At 42.6% G+C, this 16,029-nt stretch overlaps 1 protein-coding gene across 3 annotated transcripts; it reads right to left on the reverse strand.

The window, feature by feature from the left end:
- Nucleotides 1-435: 435 nt before the first annotated feature.
- Nucleotides 436-14,983, reverse strand: zc3h4 (zinc finger CCCH-type containing 4). Of its 3 annotated transcripts, none has more exons than XM_069668463.1 (14): nt 14,709-14,983; nt 9,862-10,165; nt 9,630-9,737; nt 9,288-9,489; nt 8,831-8,979; nt 7,672-7,768; nt 7,409-7,545; nt 6,959-7,075; nt 6,543-6,654; nt 6,278-6,387; nt 5,550-6,034; nt 5,135-5,451; nt 4,772-5,011; nt 436-4,525 (listed from the first exon to the last, which is right to left on the reverse strand). In XM_069668463.1, exons 1-14 carry the CDS (start codon nt 14,786-14,788, stop codon nt 2,853-2,855), a joined length of 4,131 nt encoding a protein of 1,376 aa, XP_069524564.1. In that variant the 5' UTR covers nt 14,789-14,983; the 3' UTR covers nt 436-2,852. The 3 variants fall into 3 exon arrangements, with proteins under 3 accessions (XP_069524564.1, XP_069524563.1, XP_069524565.1); XM_069668462.1 differs by having other exon boundaries at nt 8,825-8,979; XM_069668464.1 differs by lacking the exon at nt 14,709-14,983 and adding an exon at nt 13,420-13,791 and having other exon boundaries at nt 8,825-8,979.
- Nucleotides 14,984-16,029: the final 1,046 nt, after the last annotated feature.

Raw genomic sequence — 16,029 nt, forward strand, 5'->3', positions numbered from 1 at the left:
TTAATGGGGTTCACATCTAGACTGGGCTGGACATGACATGAAGAGAGAGATGCTGATTTAAGGAACATTTGAAGGGGTCTCTTTCCCAGAGCTGCATCTGAGGTGATTTTTGTCTTAAATTGGACCAATGGGGTCACTTGTATTCATCAGTTACTATTATCATTAGCCAAGATCAGCAAAAATGTAAAAGAAGAGAAGTAAAACATTAAGAGTGATACAGTTATCACATTAATCTAGTGTATCTATATTTACATCCCTAGAACATAGTCTGTTTTATTATGTGTATCCCTCGGTTACTTTTTTCTCCTCTGACTCTTGATTTGCTGAACAAGTGACTTTTTCCAAGACTGTTCCTTATATTCATGTCATCCCAACCACGCCAGATATAAGCTGTTCAAACGAATTAACTGAGGGAACAGAACAACAGAAAACATGTTTTTCAGTGGTTGATGATGTATCAACTTTATTTAAATACTTTGACAACCTCACCTACAGTGTACAGTTAGAAAACTCCACTCCTCCAAAGACAGGATACTGGTCAATTTACAGAGCAGGAAAAAAACTTATAAAACAACAAAGCTTTAAAGGAGAAAACAAATCAACAATAATTTCACGCTTGGTGTAGCAGACACTTCCCAGCAGGCTTTTCGTGGCCTGGCAGGAAGGAGCAACAGTGAATCTCTTGTTAGTTTGAATCTTTATACACAAAACCAAATAAAAAAATAGTCTCTCTCTCTCTCTCCTTTCTTTACACTGTTGCAGGCTCCTCACATCCCACCGAGGTGAGCGTTTATCACATATTCCTGGCGTATAAAATGATTCAGTTCAAAAATGTCAAGTGAGGAAGTATTATTTAATCCAGTATAAAAAATAAATTAAAATGATCAACATTTATACAAAGACGGTTGACGACAATCCTGACAACTTTCTGGAAGTCAAAGGTTTCTACAAGCTCCACTACAGCGACCCCGCGGTGAAAGATCTCCAAACAAACACCTGAAAATCAGAACTGCCTATGCTCACCCTAATTCTGAGGATGCCCCTCCTTCTGACTGCAATGGTTAATGGTAAGAGAAAGAAACTCAGAAGGGACGAGCCGGAGGAAGAATTTAACATTTTAAACAAGCATCAAAACTGTGAATGCATCCCAAACTAAAGTTTCCACCGTGGGCTGGGCACTTCTTTAGCTGTAGCCTGAGACAGAAAACCATCTTCAGTCTGTCTTTTTAACACAGCTCATGTTAAAATGTGTTATTTCAGTCACATTGTCCTCTTAATGCAGAGCTCAGGCTAACAGTAGAGGGAGCACCTGCACAGATGCAGATTCATGCATTAGCAGAATTTTGGGTCCAACTCTAGCTTTCGATTGTCACCATCTTACCAGCCAATAAAGCCAAAGCTCATGAATGATGCTGTGAGGCTGCAAATAAATCCATTTAACCAACTACTCAAAGAAATCTGCAGCCTGGCATTGTAAGTTTTCTTAGCTGTTTAGTTTCTTAATATTTAAACAGTTTTAAAAAACAAAATCAACTAAAAGCTGAAGGTGAGATGGTGAACTCTAAATCCAAGTGTCCTATTCTGATGAAGTAAAAACGGTAGGACGGTAAGTGTTAACCAGGCAAAGCTGTTTGAACTCAACTTTTCAGCAGGAAAAAAACTTGTTTCCTACGGACGCTACGACTAACCATCATTGAGCTAATATCTTCCAGTCAGGTTGACCTCTTTTCCGTCTTAAATCTACAGGACCTCCTTTGTGATATGGAGGCTCTCCAATTTACAGACTTCTAAAACAAAATGTTCATGTGGAGACGTGTAAATGGAGAAAAACACATCTACACTGGCGTAGGGGCTAAAGAGGCAGGACTGAAAGGTTACAGGTGAGTTACCTGTTTTGAGTAAGAGCTAAATAAAAATGAAATGGAACAGTATGTGAGCAGCTGGAGGAGCTTCACACATTAAAATCACTAATACGTCCCTCAGAGGACAAAAACCAACAGTGCAAAGAAGTAGAAAAATAAATACTAAAAAAAACTGAATATAGATTTAAGTATTTTCAATAGTTTCTGCAGAAAGAGTGACAACATGAGTCAATGTTAAAACATCTGCTATTGTTAAGTCAAAAGTGAACAGTTTGCACAGAGGTGAAAGAGGACAGTTAATGCAAAGGCAGCGATATAGATGTGATTTGTTTCTGAAGGTCAGCTGTGTTCAGGGAGTCGCAGCTGCGCTGATCATTAAATCACGAGAACACCACAAATAAATAATTTCTCTGAGGAGAGAAATTGACTCTTCATCTGTTGCCAAGAGCATCCTCACCTTTGACCTTCCAAATATAGACACGCATGTTTAAAGATGAGGAGAAAGTTTAGAAAAAGATGAGCAGAGGATCTGAGATAAAGGCTATAAATGAAAAAAAGACATGAAGCTAAAATGTTCATTCTTTATAAATGAGTTTTTGCTGCTGTCTGAATAACTGTTTTCATTTAACATTGAGATGAAGAGAATACATTTATTTATACATCAATAAGTCTGTTTAAAATAGAGCTTTAGAGATTTTACTTTAAACCCTTCCCATTACCCAGCAGTCTTTTATAGAATCTGAATCTGCAACACTGTGCTAAAGAGTGTCAGTGTGTGTGAGTGTGTGTGAGTGTGTGTGTTTGTGTCTGAAACAAGTTGTGTGGCTTGAATTTGTTCACAAAGGTTTGTCTTCTTTACCAGTCTTACAGGCAGTCGCCTCAGTGCTCTCCTTTTCACTGATCTGTTCAGCGTTCAATAATGTTAAAACAAGCCAACCGCTGAGCACTTGACGATCTTTAGGGTTCAGTGTGTGGGGGAGTGGGGGGGGGTCACTGACAGAAGGGCGAGGCTGTGGGGTCAAAGCCTTTGAAAACCTCCTTCAAGGAGGCGTTGTCCTGCTCTGTGGTTGCCTGGTCGGGCTGCACCGGGCTGCTGCCTCCGAAGGGACTACCTGTCCCGCCAGGCTTTGCCGCCTGCTTCACCACACCAAACAAAGAGGACACTGGTAAGTTGTGGACCCCCGAGGGCCCCTGATCCCCAGCAGCGCCAGGAGCACCCTGACCTCCACTAGTGGCTGCTCCACCTGCAGTAGACCCTCCTTGGGCCGTGGAGTTGGGCGAGGGTGCTGGTTTGGGCCGGGGCCTGTTGTAGCTGTTGTATCGATCGGTCCCTTGCTCTCCACTTTTCTCCGGCTCCGGTTGGTCCAATGCAGACTTCCGAACAAACAGGGGCTCCTTGGACTTGGGCTTACTGGTTGGGGGGTCACTGGGTTTAGACTCTGTGCTGGCTGAATTGGGGGAGTTGTTAGAGCCGCTGCTGGTACCAGGGCTGCCTGGTTTGTTAGTCCGAGGGTCATAGAGACTTATACTGCTCAGCACACTGGCTCCCCCTGGTGACCCAGTGCCGACACCGCGCCCTGCCCCACCTGTAGAGAGCAGCCTGGGGTCGTAGGGGGCGATGGTAGGAGGGGAGGAGCTCGATGTTGTTGCCGGAGAGGTAGAGGAGACAGGAGGTGGTGCGGGTTCTGAGGGTTGCTTCAGTGCTGACTTCTGAGGCTGGAGACGGGGGTCAGCGGAGACTTTACGGGCCATCCGGGGGTCTACAGGCTTTTCTGCAGGTGGGGCAATGGGGGGAGGTGGGCCTAGAAGCGAGGGAGGAGCAATAGGGGTGGCTAAAAGAGGAGGGGAGGGAGTCTGGGATGGGCTGGAGTTGACAGTCTTCAGAATACGAGACAATAGCTCAAAGTCTGGGAGGGAAGATGTGGAGGAAGACGGGGCAGGGGGGTCCACAGTTGGAGGAGGCTGTAAGGGGGGAGGCTGTTGTGTGTGGAGGGGGGGCTGAGCGCGGGACATACGTGGGTCTATGGAGGAGACGGGAGGGATGCCTGGGGGGAGTGGAAGGAGGTCCTGCTTGGGGATAGGCAGTGGAAGGAGATCTTCAGGTGACCAGGTGATGGTTTTGATAAAGGCCGGCATGTGGAGAACAATGTCCTTCTTAATGTGGCTGAACTGCTGCAGCTGTGAGCGGGGGTCTCTCAGAGCCATACCCATGAGCGGGTCCAGAGGAATCGGCACCGGCTTGTCCCGTAGAACTCGCTCTGTCTCCTCCTCCTCCGCAGGCGGGGCTGTAAGTGGCGGGGGCTTGTAGACCAGAGGAGGCTCAGATTTAGCAGCAGGAGGCAAGAGGGAGGGGGACCCAGTTGAGGCAGCAGCAAGCCGGGCTAACCTGGGGTCTGCAGGTGGTCCAGAGGAAGATGGAGCAGACATGGAGTGGGAGGAGTCAGAAGACTCTGCACCGCGTAACAGACGTGGGTCTCGAGCCAAGCGGGGGTCTGCTGGGCGAGCAGGAGCACTGGCAGGAGACGCCTTCTGGAGGCGGGGATCGCTTGGGGGGCCGTCAGATTTTTGAGGAGGCTGGGTCTGCTGACGGAGTGTCTTCAAGATGGAGGTCACACTCCCACCCCCATCCTCATCCTCACTGGAGTACCAGTTACCTGAGTCACCTAGGAAATAAGAACAGACAAGTTTGGGTTTTAAATCTGGATTTAGATGAACCCTGAATAGATTAATTGGACATCAGATTATTGGTTAAAATGATGGAGTACTTTCTGTATAACTTTCTTGAAGAATTCCTTTCACAGATAAAGTGACATAGCTATGAGGACATGAAAAGGCACATTTCTAAGACAACCAACTTTGACAAAGGAATGACTAGTTATACACCAACAGGCTCAGAGGCTTTTCCTTACCTTCAGTGTCTCTGCTCTTCTCTGCTCCTCCCTCAGCCATCCTGCGAGCTCTTTCCTCTTCTTCCTGCTGCTTCTGTTGGATCCTCATGAACAGGACACGCTGCGCTGGAGGCAGGAAGTCAGGCACAGAAATCCCTCCCTGATTGGCTGGGGCTCCATTAGCACAGCCTTCTTGTCCACCTGACTGATTCCCAAATTTCCCTGGCCCTCCTCTCTCATCAAAACCCTGGTAGTTGTCACCTGAAAGAGAACAGCGAGCATGCTCATCAGTACAGAAACATAAACTTGTTTTTCTAAAGCCAATTTGGCACTTTGTGTCTTAAATTTTAATCATTCAGTTTAATAATTGAAATTCCCTCTCACCTTCTTGCACCACTCCCTCCATGTTCATCCCCTCCTGCTGATTGAAAAAGTTATTGAAGAAGTTTCCTCCACCCTGAGGAGGACCTGGAGGCATAGCACCTCCATGTGGAGGGCCGTCACCAAATCCTCCCATCATGGGCGGTCCACCGGGGCCCATGTTGGGCGGCCCCTGGTTCATCCCAAGGTTGGGGCCCATGTTCTGCATGTCAGGGGGCATCATGCCTGGGGGGGAAGGAAAGTGGGTGGGAGGTGCACCGGGGGCACCTTGGGGTCCAGGGGCTGGAGTCTGACCCTGATTGCTGCTGGGTGTCTGGCCCCTGATAGAGGAGGGAGAGCAGTGGTCACAGATGAGTTCTCAAAAGTCTCATTTTATCATGTGCATTCATTCTTTATGTTTGTTTTTCAGATCTCTTACCTGACGGCCAGTTTCTGAGCCAGCTGTCCTGTTGGCTGAACTTTAATCTCAAACAATGAGGGGATCTTTTTCCCACCGCCACCTCCACCACAAGGAGGAGGGGGTCCCATGTGAGGAGGAGGGCAACTCAGGTTTGGGGGCCCTCCTTGGAAAGGATTTCCATCAGGGCCATGGATAGGGGGACCGGCACAAGGGTTAGGCCCAGGAACAGGCCCTGGCCCTGGCCCTTGTCCTGGTCCAGGTCCTGGTGGGCATTTGATTGGAATGGGTCCCTGGTTGGGTCCAGGAAGCCCCCCAAAGTCACCTGTCACAGGCCCACCGAAATCCCCAGCCCCTGTGTTGGTGTCCATTGGGACAGGCCGAGGGGGGGTGGGGAGCAGACCAACGCCAGGCGGAGGTTTCGGGAGAGGGTTGATCCCCTGTTTCTTCAGCTCCTCCACCTCCTTCTCATCCTCGGCTCCGGCCTCTGCATCTTCTGCCAACATCTACAAGAACAAGGTCATAGGTCAGCTGAAAAGTTTCCTCAAGGCATTTATAAAACCCACAGAGCTCCTGAACCTAAACAATTTCACTATTTTATGAGTCAATATAAAGGCTGGATGTATTTGTAAGAACCTAAACACAGCATGTTTTAACCGTATTACAGATATTTTTCAGACCTTATAAAGATCTACAGAGTCCAGATAATGGCTGAGTGAACAGGTTGCAGTGTTACAAAAGGACTCTACCTTGTTGAGCAGCTCTTGGGTGTCATCATTGAGGGAATCATGGGAGAACATGCATTCATCGCCGTTGACACAGTTCCCCGTGGTGTGGAACAGCTTACAAGGAAATTCACGTAGGATAAGAGTCAAGGAGAAACACTCACAAACTTTTAACATACAACAGTTGGTGCAGGCATGATGTAAATTCATACTGGCATTACTGTTTCACAAGTTTCACATGACTGGATGAACAGGCATTAATCAATATACAAAATTCAGTGAAGGATATCATGCATGTAAGGACAGTGGTCGGCTCGGGCACAAAATCCAGTGATGTAGAACTTGCACAGCTCTTTCTTCTTAGGCAGCTCAATGTCATGGCTGAAGTTGCAGTGGTCCCCCTGGTGGTTGAAAAAGGCCAAAATTATATGTGTGTCTGCGGGGTCATGACAAGAAATATATATTTCTACTCTAAAGATTCTTGAGGGCTGACTCTCATTTATAATGACATTAAGACAAATAGAAAAGCAAAATGAAGGAACTCGTCAACCAAGAGATATAGGAGACAGAAAAAAAGAGAGTGGCTTAATAAAAAAATCACTTGCATTTTTTTCAATCTTCTTTTTAAAATAGAAAATAAAATACAGTAATGTAAAATTCCCTACAATCTTGCAATTATGTCAGACAAATTAAAAACCAACGTACCCAAGTGCATCTCCCCTCGATGTAGTACTTGCAGATGGCCTTTCCTTTCTTATCCTGGTGCTTCTCATTGTGATTCCTCCTCCCCATTCCCGGTCCATCGCCTCCTCCACCTCCATCCTGAAATAAAACACAAACAGAAGAAGAGTGTGAAGCAAGAAGGCGGCTCATGTCATTTTATTCCTCAAGTATAATATATGTAAAGCAATTGGCCTCAGGCAACTAAATTCATGTGAAGCGGCCTTTGCTTTCATCCATTTACATTGACCTACTTTGCATTGAGGTTGATTACAATTCCTATTAGGGTTTTATCACCACAAGTTTTCAATAAAATATGTTTTAAAAAAGGCAGTCTTAAATAATAGCTGTTGGAGAACAGGCTATCTGCTAAAGGAGGGAACACAAATGCAGTACCAGGTCCCTGATCTCATAACAGAATCACAAAAGAGTTACCCCGTTGTCCATGTCTCCGTTGTTGTCGTCATCATTCCCCATGTCTCCTCTTCCTCTCCCGCGATTTCGGCCTTTTCCGCCTCTGATCATGCCACGCCCTCCTTTACCCCTCCCTCGCCCGCGACCGCCTTTACCTCCTGATAAACAGATGAAGAATAATCAACACTGTCAGGCACAGGCATCGCAGAAATACACTCGTTCAGAGTTGGCCACAGTTTAAAAGTATAAAACACACACACACACAACCTGAGATCTAAACTCACCTCTGCCTCTGTCTTTGGACTTCTTGTACTGATTGAGTTCTTTGGAGTAGTCATCGTAGTCATCATCCCCCATGTTGTCGTAGTCCTCCTCTCCATACTGTGAGGACAGATTGCACAAGTGTCACATAAATACTGATTATTGAGGCTTCACAGAATATAACTTCAGCATCAGCTTGGAATGAAAATAAACTTGGCTTATTTGTACACACTTTTAAATAGTAATTTAATAGATTTTAAGCACCATGAAAGTTTTTGAGACATCGCGAACACAGAGTTTATGCGGCAGTTACAAAGTTGCTGAAGGCCGTTTAACCGCTTGATTTGTTTAAAGTAACAATTTGGACTCTCAAGTTTGTTTAGGGAAATGAGAAAACAGCAAGTACAAGGTGATGACAAGGATTTTATTAAACTAGAATGACTGTGGCCGGGACAGGGGCTGTATTTGTCAAATGGGAGTATTTTAATGATAACAAAGTAACGGTATAAGTAAGCCTACATTAAACAGGAGAGGATGCACCACTATCATTTACAGGACGGTCATAAAACCAGAGAACAGCTCTCTGTTCCTCTGCAGAGAATGTGATTGTCAGTTCAAATCCTCCTTTAATAGTTGCCTATTATATTATTCTCTCGGGCATTATTTATCTTAGATATTATCAGTTGTGTACATTTTTTCAATATTAGTTAATGGATTCTTGAGTTATGGCCAAAACAATTTGTCACGGTGACTTTGACCTTTGAAAACAAATGTAATCAGTTCATCCTCGAGTGGAAGAGGACATCTGTGCCAAATATAAAGATATTCTTTCCTGGCCTTACTGAGGGATGTCAAAACAATTATTATTAGTGATTCATATTACTATCCCTTTAATGGTGAAATGAGTAGTATTCCAAAGACCACCAACAAGATCGATTTCCCAGTGCTGAACAGAATAGGGAAAGAATCCACACTAAACATATTCCATGTTTTTCCAACCAAGAATAAATAAACAATACTATCTCACATAAAAAAGTGACGATGACTCAAAGTGTCTTTTATTAACACACTTGTTTTGCTGTGAAATGTTTTTAAACAACTGTCCAATTACACAATATACAGCGAGAGAAAAACAACCAAAGCAAACAGACAAAAGGTTTAATCATGAATTCTAACCTTCACCTCCATCTCGTCTCCGTAGCCGTCTCCATCATCGTTGTCTCCTCCCATCTTTCCGCCTCGACCTCCTCTGCCTCTGCTTCCTCCTCTTCCTCTCCTTCCTCCCCTCATTCCTCCACGGCCTCTCAAGCTCTTCACACGACCTCGACCCCCTGTGTAGACAAAGAGGGCAATGAAACAAGCTACAGAGGCAGATATCTTCCAAATGTGTCTTTGGAATTTAGATTGATAAGAAACATTTGGTAAATAAGCTCCTTTGTCCCTCCACCACTGTGCAAACGGACCCGAGTAGCAAGTAGCAAGCAAACGTGATAACGAACCGGCTTCTGCCATCGAGTTCATCCCAGGTTACAACTTTATCTGCTATTTAATTTGGCAGGAATTGGATTAAATCTGAGTTGGGCAAATATTTAGCATGCAGCAAAATGTACGATACAACTTCAGAGACCCATGAACCCACCTCGTCCACCGCGGCCTCCCCCCTCCTTGGCCTTGCGGTACTGGTTTAGCTCCTTGGTGAAGTCGTCATAGTCTTCCTCTCCAACGTCCTCCTCTTCCTCTCCCTCAAAGTTTTCTTCTTCATACTCATCGTAGCCTCCATAGCTTTGCTTGTCCATCTTCATGTAGCTGCCCTTCTTTGACCCGCCGTAGCCCCCATGAGACTGAAGACAGGTTTATCATTTTAGGTGGTTTTACTTTCAAAATAAAAAATATCTATTCGATATCGGAACAGGAATACTGATAAATTTACACAAAAAAACATTTGTTAAGATTTTAACACAAGTTGCTTCTTGACACTTACAGTGGGGGGATACTGCGGACTGTACTCTCTGTACTTCCTCTTCTCACTGGGACTGTAGTCAGAGTCCTCACTGAAGTCTGAGTGGTCGTCATCAGAGGATGCATGACGCTGAGAGAGAATGAAACATACTCAGAAGTTAAACCAGACTCAGGTTCATCTTTTCAGACAGAGACAGAGGAGAGGAAATAACTAGGTGCATCTATTTCAGTTATATATTCGTCCACATTCTTACTTTGTGCTTAGATTTGCGTTTCTTCTTGGACCTCCTCTTCTCCCTTTCTCGCTCCCTCTCTTTCTTCCTCTTCCTCTTCCGACGGTGGGATCTTTCATCGTCCGACTCGCTGCTGCCGTGTCGTTCCCGACTTCGCTGAGGCCTCTCTGCAGCCCCTTCCCCGCCTGCTTCACCTCCTCCGCCTGCTTCTTCAACCCCATCTCCACCCCCTCCTGCTGCGGACGTTCCTCCACCGACCTCCTTCTCCTCCACTTCTCCCCCATCATCCTCCAGCTCGCCTTCCTCCAGCTCTCCATCCTCTGGCCTGTATATGTAAAGATGTGGAAGGTTAGATATCTCATCTTCACATGGGATGAGGTCCATTGGGCCAACCACCACTTAAGTTTTACAACATTTAAAAATGTTTAATATACTAGAAAATAAGGAAAAATCAACAGTGAAAAAATAAAATGAACATTTCAGGGTTTGTTTTCAGCAGACGCAGATAAATCACATGAAAAACTAGTACAGAGGCTGGGAAAAGTTGACTAAAATCTGACATAACAAATTAAGTTGTTAGTTGAAGGATTCATAATCAAAAACACTACTGTAACTCAAACAAGGGTTTCCTAAAGCTGTTTATTAAACTAAAGAAACATCTTAATCTTTACATACAGCAATGAGAAAAAAAAGCTTTCAGCTGTTACATAGTGAAGAAATAAAATCATATTAGTTTAAGGGCAATCTATGATTAATAAAGTTTGTGGCCCAAGTGAAATTCTTAGATTACCTGCAGCACTTATTTTCTGTCATTGAGAGTTATGATACTAAACAGCATAATATACAAGGCTGAGTATTTTCATTTGAAGAGAACGCCTGGTTTGGACACAGGCTGGTTTGATTAATAGACACTGTGATTTTAGTTTAATGTTTTGGGGGATAAAATGATGTTGTTTTTTCCTGTGACGCTGCCAGGAGTATTTACACCGTGCCTCCACTCCTTACAGATGTTTTCCTGTTTAAATTACTGGTGAACACTTTTGCACAGAGTCCACTACCTCACATGACTTTAAAAAACTGCCCTTGAAATAACAACAGTGAACCAATATTGACCATTAACACATAAACCAGATGAAGGTTGCTATAAAAATGTCGGACTCCATAATAAACACATTCTGCACTTTTGCAGTGTATAATATCTGGTTATATATATATTTTCAAAAAGCATTAGGATAAAAAACAAAAGATCTCCTGCACTGTGGCTATAATTTATACTTTTCAGTTTGTCCTTTGCACCCTCACACACAAAAGGTCAAAGGTCAAATCCTCAAAATTACCAGGGCTTTGGGGATCCTTACTCTAAAAAATATTATGCACAAACAAGGAATTACTAGTATCACATAAGGGAATGTGAGCAAAACCATGACATCCTAATTGACATGCAGGCCTATTCCTGCAGTGACTGTGTGTATTTGGAGGTGGGGGGGGGGGGGGGGGGGGGTCACACTAAGAACAGGTGAAAGGGACGGCGTGGTTTTAAAAAGCTAAATCTTGATGAAAATATTCTATTTTAACAAGAGCAAGGAAGCATACTCGTTTGGGAAAATTTGGAAAACTGACTGATCCACTTTGGAACACACATTTTTTGCATCTATAAAAGCATGTACTGTATTTTCCTCTACTAGCTATACCTTAGAAGATGTGCCAGGTTTATTCAACTGGCAAGGATGTGATGAGATTTATGGCATAAGCAAGGCAAAGCATATCAGAATCCCTTTTCGATTAAATAGGTTCTGACACACCCAATGTAGGTTAACAAATACAGTCTGCAGTGAGGCCTGGGGCCAGGGTGATATGAGCAGGATTCCTCTTATTCAGTGGCATTAAAAACTGCAAATACTATAACTGACTCCTCAAAGAATGGTTTGTCCTATGAAGATCATACAGTGAACTGAGACCAAGCAGATGGTGGGTAAAGAACCTGCTTTGAGGGAAATGTCAGCTGCACTGAATGTGTACACTGCACCATACCACATCCTCAGCATACAAGCTTCATCCTGGATAAACATAATAATCTGCCTTAATAATCTCAAATAGTAATTTATCTCTTAGACTAACAATATATGAATCTGCAAAACAAGACCGCCATGACTGATTCATAAACCTGTTTCAAACTACCTAAGCTACCAGCAAATGTTCCTCATTACTAAATTTCATCCTCGGAACAAAACCAAAACAGACAGATTATTTGTAAAATCATCATATTTGAGCATTGTAGGAAAGTCCCATCAGAGGAAGCTGACTCTAAAGCCACTGAAGAGATTGAAACTATCAAAGCCCCTTCCAAGGGTATAGTTTACTAACTTATCTGGATAACTGTGCTTAGAGAAGAGCTTATTATCTGTAGCTCATCAGGATTTAACAAATTTTAAATTAGCAAAGATATTCAGATAATTTTGTAATTATGTTTTATTAAACAGGCCCCTGTTACAAAACCTGGAAATGCTCCGCTAACAAACCCCTGTTATCTGCTGTTTGTTAGAGAGCACAGAATCAAACAACAAAATCTTTTTTCATATTTGGGCACATTTGATTTTGCTCTGGAAAGTAAGTCAGAGGGAAATGCAAAACTTGCTATAGTCTCCCTGAAAATAGTTTCTTATAGCATGTTTCCTCATTTATCATTTGCAAAATTGATGAAAAAATACAATACTGGCTCAACACAAAAGTTACAAAACTGGTGCAGTTTTCATTAACATAATTTAACTGCGACACTCTCCTTTATCTCCTCAGTCTAAATACTTGGTTAAACTCTAACAGGTTCTTTGTCCTGCACAGGCTCTCAGCTTTGAAGCCAAACACAACAAACTTTGGAGTTTCATCTTTGCAACCAAGTCACTCCTCTACCTCACTGTTGGCATGTGCTAGAAGGCTGGGGGCACACAAACCTATCACTAGGAAAACTTTCCTGACACAATGGAGGGCTCTCTTTCATAGCACAGGGATTTGGCTGCATTATGGTACCAGGTTGTCATGAATGGGGAGTGGCTGGGATTCACTTAGAAGCCAGTGGCCTCTCTGGCCTATCCTGATACAGTACACGCACATCACCTTCTGCCAGCAGTGTGCCACTTTGGAAAAAATACATCCAGCGCAAACAAACTACATCAAGCCTTCTCTATGCTGAGACAGAAAAACATGGCATCAGGTCATTGTTAACTTAATATTGTTTAGGTCTACCAGCACAAACTAAGGCTTAGAAGACCTGTGAAGAGGAAGAGCCGTTATTCACTCAGTAAGCTATTGATTATACCCTGCACAAGTATGAATGCACTACTGACAACTGACTACAGTGAAACCCAGGTCTGTCATCCAGGTTTGAATTTATAGACATTAACACTACTCGCATTCTACTAGCAAACAATTGTGAGAAGTTCAGAAAGTTCAATAAAGCAAAAGATTATTCTTGTATTTTAAGGATTTACCATGCATTATGGTACATTATTAGCTGAGTGCATGAGTCCATAGCTTAGAACATTCTATAAGCAAAGGGCCATGATTAAAATGGGGAATACTTACTGTGACCGGTTTTCTTCACATTTTGCAATCAAAACCATTGAAAAAGGTTATTTCCCTAACCTTTTAGGGACACTGGTGGGGTCTGAGGGAATTGAAAGTGGGGATAACTGGGTAAATACACATTGCCAACTGGGTACTGTGGAAAAAGGGAGCTATGTGTTTGACTTGGAAACACTTCTGGGATGCTTTGCAGACGTTTTACACATTTTGGGGACTTTTGTGGATGTTTTGGACGAGTCAGTGTGGGCACGACTGTGAAAAAGTAATATGTTAGACAAATATTCATGACAAACAAGTTGCACAAACGCGTTTACAAATCTAGCTAGTGTTAAAGGCTGCAAAGCTGATTTTAAGATTTGTCTTTTTTTTTTTAAATACAAATTTTGAAGCAAGCATTTAAGACTTGGGCGCAGAAATCCTAATAACTTATGGTTGATTAGGACTCAAATTTGACTTTATTACGATTGTTGTTTAGATAAAAGGACCTCGACTTGAGTATCTCTTGAAGTGCGTAGAGCTAACAGTCGACAGAACTAGAAGTTTCCTCATTTTGGTAATATTACGCCAACTAAACGGAATATTTGAAACGATACATAAGATGTTTTTAAAAGTCCAATCTGATCGATTAAAATCAAACAAGCTGGTATGAAAACTATACTTAGTTCAACGATGCAGCGAATGAACGCGTGAAAAAACAACAAATAACCGTTAACGAAACCATTAGCAATTAGCTTAGCCTCTCTCCCTCTTGCCAACTGCAGCCGTTGCTAACATTAGCCAACAAGCTAATGATGCTACGTTAGCCTGAAAATAGGCCCACCATTAACAAAAGACAATTATAAGTTTTTTTTGGCCACCGGCATTAACGTTATTGTCACACCCACACAATTAATGGAATTAACGTTAATTAGTAAACTAACTGTTAACATGGGGCAGGTAGTCAACCGATGCTTTATAACCGTTGAATTGGCTACAATGGCGGTGAAAGTTTGATTGATCAGCTGTTTCGACCTCGTCTTTTTTGTCTTCAAACAACTTGGCTTGAGTCGATTGACCGTTGATTTTGATAACGTAATAAAATAAAGGGAATAACGTTATCCCAGGTGCTATTTGGCCTCCCAGTTGGCGTTGTCGTGTCAACATGGCGTTCTTTACCTCTGTACTCGTTTTCCAGAAAAGGCGAGTTTAATCCCTTTGACAGAAAAAGAAAAAGAAACCCCAGGCTTTTTGTGTAAAAGCACAGGACAAATAAATAATTTCATTTAAATATGACTGTAGAATTACTCGACCTTTCGTCAGTCAGGAGACTGTTGTGTTCGTGGTTGGTAGTTGGGGAGTTTGGATGGACAGTCATGCTTTCCACAGCCATTTCCTCTAGCTACATTGAGGTGCAAAAAATTACAACTCGACACTGGAATCTACTGGCTTATGCGTCACTTCACTAGGATCTACTTGTTTTGTTTTCAGGAAGAGTTTCTTTTCATAGTAGGCAATTCTCCATTTAAGTTATAAGAGAAATATGATGAAATTGAGTCCTGACGTTCTCCGTCCTACTGTAGCGATGTGAAATGACGACTGATAAACTTAAAATGGCTGACTGTCTTCTCCTAGGAGAAAAAGGGGCGGAATGTACGAGAATGACATCATGACGAATAACGTTCTTGTACGCATCTCACGGAAATAACCGAAAGGTGATCGCTGGATGAAATAGGCCCCCGAGTTTGACTCGCAGGTGCAACGGCAGACCAAGTAGTTATTACAAAGTAGCCTATTTAAATATAATCATAACCAATTATGGATGCTTTACACTGCATCTATAGAGCATCATATCCCCCCCTACACGAGAGACAAATTCTTTGCCTTATACATTACAATAATGCTTATGGGTGTGCAGAACAAGAAGCAAACTCGTCAGGACCAACCTCACTTTTATTCAGGTTAGACATACTGAGCAAAGTAACCAGTTTTATGGGGCTATGCTGAATTACAATATGTACAGTACATGTTTGCTGTCTGTAGATTTTTTAGAAGCTGCTCAAAAAATGATTTTGTATTTATCCAAAATATACAAATTATGTTCTTACCTTTTACATTGTGCTTATTTTGTTCCATGCAATGGGGACTTCAGTAAATAGACTCCTGTCTTTTTAAATGTTATCATGCATAAATTATTTTAGGGCATTCTAGGGGAAAATAAATATATTGACAGGTTTTCCATGGAAAATAGATGTGTAATGACGTTTTAGTTGTTGAAATAGAAAACATACTGAACAATATCCCGAAAGGCCACGGCAGTCTCCAGTACTCTCATCAAATATCATAACACAGTTTATTGTCAAGGATTAACATACAAGGAATTTGTCTTGGTCCCCTAGCACATAAATAGCAAATTAAAAACATATAGAAAGACGGATGCAGGTACTGCAAGTCAAGAAATAGAAGTAGAAAACAGACACTATAATACGAAAAAATATAAGAAACGCAATTAAAAAATAAAAACAATATGAGTTTTACTTTAATGAACAAGCCGCAGGTCTCCGGTTTTGTGGAAGAAATGTGGAAGTTAACAGTTGTAAGGTTGAAGTATATTTGCAGTGTGCAAAATACAAA

The sequence above is a fragment of the Semicossyphus pulcher genome, unplaced genomic scaffold (genome assembly GCF_022749685.1).
Source record: "Semicossyphus pulcher isolate SPU_LCO1_2020_fin unplaced genomic scaffold, fSemPul1.0.p SCAF_19, whole genome shotgun sequence".
NCBI classification, from domain to species: domain Eukaryota; kingdom Metazoa; phylum Chordata; class Actinopteri; order Labriformes; family Labridae; genus Semicossyphus; species Semicossyphus pulcher.